The sequence below is a fragment of the Galeopterus variegatus genome, unplaced genomic scaffold (assembly GCF_000696425.1).
Source record: "Galeopterus variegatus unplaced genomic scaffold, G_variegatus-3.0.2 Scaffold2812, whole genome shotgun sequence".
Taxonomy (NCBI): Eukaryota; Metazoa; Chordata; class Mammalia; order Dermoptera; family Cynocephalidae; genus Galeopterus; species Galeopterus variegatus.
In genome coordinates, this window is record NW_007728923.1 from 150796 (window position 1) to 153370 (window position 2575).

Below are 2575 nucleotides of genomic sequence, written 5' to 3' on the forward strand. Positions count from 1 at the left end.
CGGCCAGCGTGGCCACGGCTGGCTCCCAGGGGAGCTCTCGGGGGGAGCCGTGGGGAGCCCCGGGCCCGGCGGGGCTGAAACACCAGTTACTTGTCGCTGGCCAACCAGCTGCCGTGAAACTTAGTGAGCTTGAAACATCCCCCGTTTACTGGTTTATTCTATACCCGTGGGTTAGGAATTCAGAAAGGGCTCTGCTGGGTGGTCCTTCCGTCCACGGGCCACTGGCTGGGGTCGTCGGCTCCACGCGGGGCTGGGCCGGGACCCCGGGGGCCTCCCTCCCTCGCCCGCACCTCTGCCCCTTGCCACAGCCTGCCCTCCCTCCTGGACGGTGCCCAGGCCTCCTCGCAGCACGGGGCGCAGGGCCTCGGAATGTGGGAGCTGCGGGGTCTCAGGGAGCCACACGGCATCACCCAGCCGCGTCCTCTGAGGCCAGACTCGGGTTCCAGGGGAGGGGATCAGCCTCTATCCTGCCACAGGGAGCGTGACAGGAACAGCAGGGCCACTGTGTTCTCAGGAAGGGCGCATTGGAGGCGCTACAGAACAGCCACGGACAGAGGGTCAGGCAAGTCCTCGGCGCACGCTCGGGGAGGATCGTGCGGTGTTTAAAACCGCCGTCACGTCGTCCACACCATGTGCAGAGCTGTCGGGTTTACAGTTCGGGGAGGAGGCTGCGCGAGGTGTGTTCCCTGTCATCTCAGTTGGGTGAAACAGTGCGGAGAAAAGGTCTGGAAGGAAAATGCCAGAATGTTACGGTGGCTCCCGCATGCTGGCAAAATAATGGTGTTTTAATCCATCTTGCTTTTCATACATTTCAAGTGTTTTCTTCAATAAGCATGCCTTTCTCTCATAATAAAAAGTGTCACAATGGAGAGCATGCCTCAGTTGAACTGAAGTGTTCTCGGTGCTTATGACAAACGTCTGCCGCCGTCGAAGGCCAGTCGGAGGCCGCACGCTAAGCCCCTGCCTCGTTCTCTCTCCAGGTGGGCGAGGCCAGGACGGGAGCCCAGTCATCACATTCCCCGACTACCCGGCCTTCAGCGAGATCCCGGACACAGAGTTCCAGAATGTCATGACCTATCTCACCAGCATCCCCAGGTGCGTGGCGCGCAGGGGCCCGGTGTCTCGAGCAAATGCTGTTTTCTTTAGAGGGGGTTATGCCTTCGCTGAGTGCCCTTTGGGACGGGGTTAGAGTCTTTGTAAGGTTGACTCCAGCGCTGAGATCCCCCAGCAGGGAGAGGAAAGGAGCCTGTTGAGCTGGGGGAGCCTCCCAAGGGACGTCGGAGGAAAGTGGGCATTTTGGCAGAGAGAAGGTGGTTTGTGCCCGGCTGCGTTCAAGGGCTGGGAGGTCGGCGTTCCGGGGGGCCGCAACTCACCCTGTGCTGGGGTTTGGGGTTTTGACCTCCTTCTTTCTTCTTTCGAGAGAATCCCGTACCCACCATGTGCTGGTGCTGGGCTCTCTGCCAGCCAAGCAGAGCTCACGCAGGGAGGGGCCGCCCCCTGCAGGGGGTGATGTGACCAGCGTCACCGGCAGTGACTGCAATGCTGCAGAGCATTTCCATGTATTTTCTCCTTTGGTCCTCAGAATTACACTGCGGCCAGAAGGCAGTTACGGGGCCCCTTTTATAGATGAGGCCACCAAGTCCTTGGGATGACCTTGCGGGTCTAGAAATCAGCCAGCTAGGGCATGGGAGCAACTGAAGGCCCAGACCGCACGGCCATGCCGAGGACACAGGTTCCACGTGTGCGGTGGCAGGAGGGGAGTCCCGGGGAGGCTGTGATGGCTGCCAGCTCCAGGCCTTCATCTGCCGCCTGACCAGGAGGACGGGCAGCCGTGCCCCAGCCGCGCATGTGCCCGCACGCACAGGTCTTCATCCATCCAGCCCATGCGCCCTTACTGTCTGGAAATGAGATTCTTAAATAATAAAACCCAACACACCTTTCATTTCAGAAGACATCTGTAGCACCCTGCTAGGAAGGGCCAACTGAAGAAAAGGACTTATTTTGGTATTTTAGCGTTTAACTGTCCGACGTGGCTGCGTGGTGGTCACAGGAAGCTACGTGGTGGTTGCGTTGGTGGGAAATTCGGTGTACATTTAAAATGTGGGGGAGAAAGCTGTAGTGCAGGTAAACCTGTAGGGTCTGTAGGTAAAGCAAGCATCCCCAAAGGCTTGTAGGTGCAGCTCAGCGGGGGGCTGTCCCATCCCACATCTGACATTCCTGGCCTATGCAAATCACCAGGAGGGTGATGATGGAGACACGTCCACCCGCGCCTGCAGTGCTCTGGGGTACCGCTCCTGCGCCACCCCCACGGGGAAGCACCCTTTGTAGGGTCGGCCTGCCCATCCTCGCCCAGTGGGGGACCTCCTTCATTGATCAGGCCAGAGGGCACGGTGCCCTCTGTGGTCGGGAGGCTGCTGGGCTGAGGATTTATTCCAGATCGCTGCGGAGCCAGCACATTGTCTAAGTAGAAAGAGTGAAATTCAGACAAGTATGTTATTACAAGTGTCAATGCGTGGGGCCGGCCCGTGGCTCACTCGGGAGAGTGCGGTGCTGATGACACCAAGGCCACAGGTTC

General features: G+C 59.3%; 1 protein-coding gene across 4 annotated transcripts in view; it reads left to right on the plus strand.

The window, feature by feature from the left end:
- MCF2L (MCF.2 cell line derived transforming sequence-like) overlaps nt 1–2575 on the plus strand; it is a 203498-nt gene that overhangs the window by 135639 nt on the left and 65284 nt on the right. For all 4 annotated transcript variants that reach the window (XM_008583045.1, XM_008583043.1, XM_008583047.1 and 1 more), the window contains exon 3: nt 981–1095. In XM_008583045.1, the coding sequence (XP_008581267.1) occupies nt 981–1095 (115 nt within the window). The remainder of the gene's footprint in view (nt 1–980; nt 1096–2575) is intronic.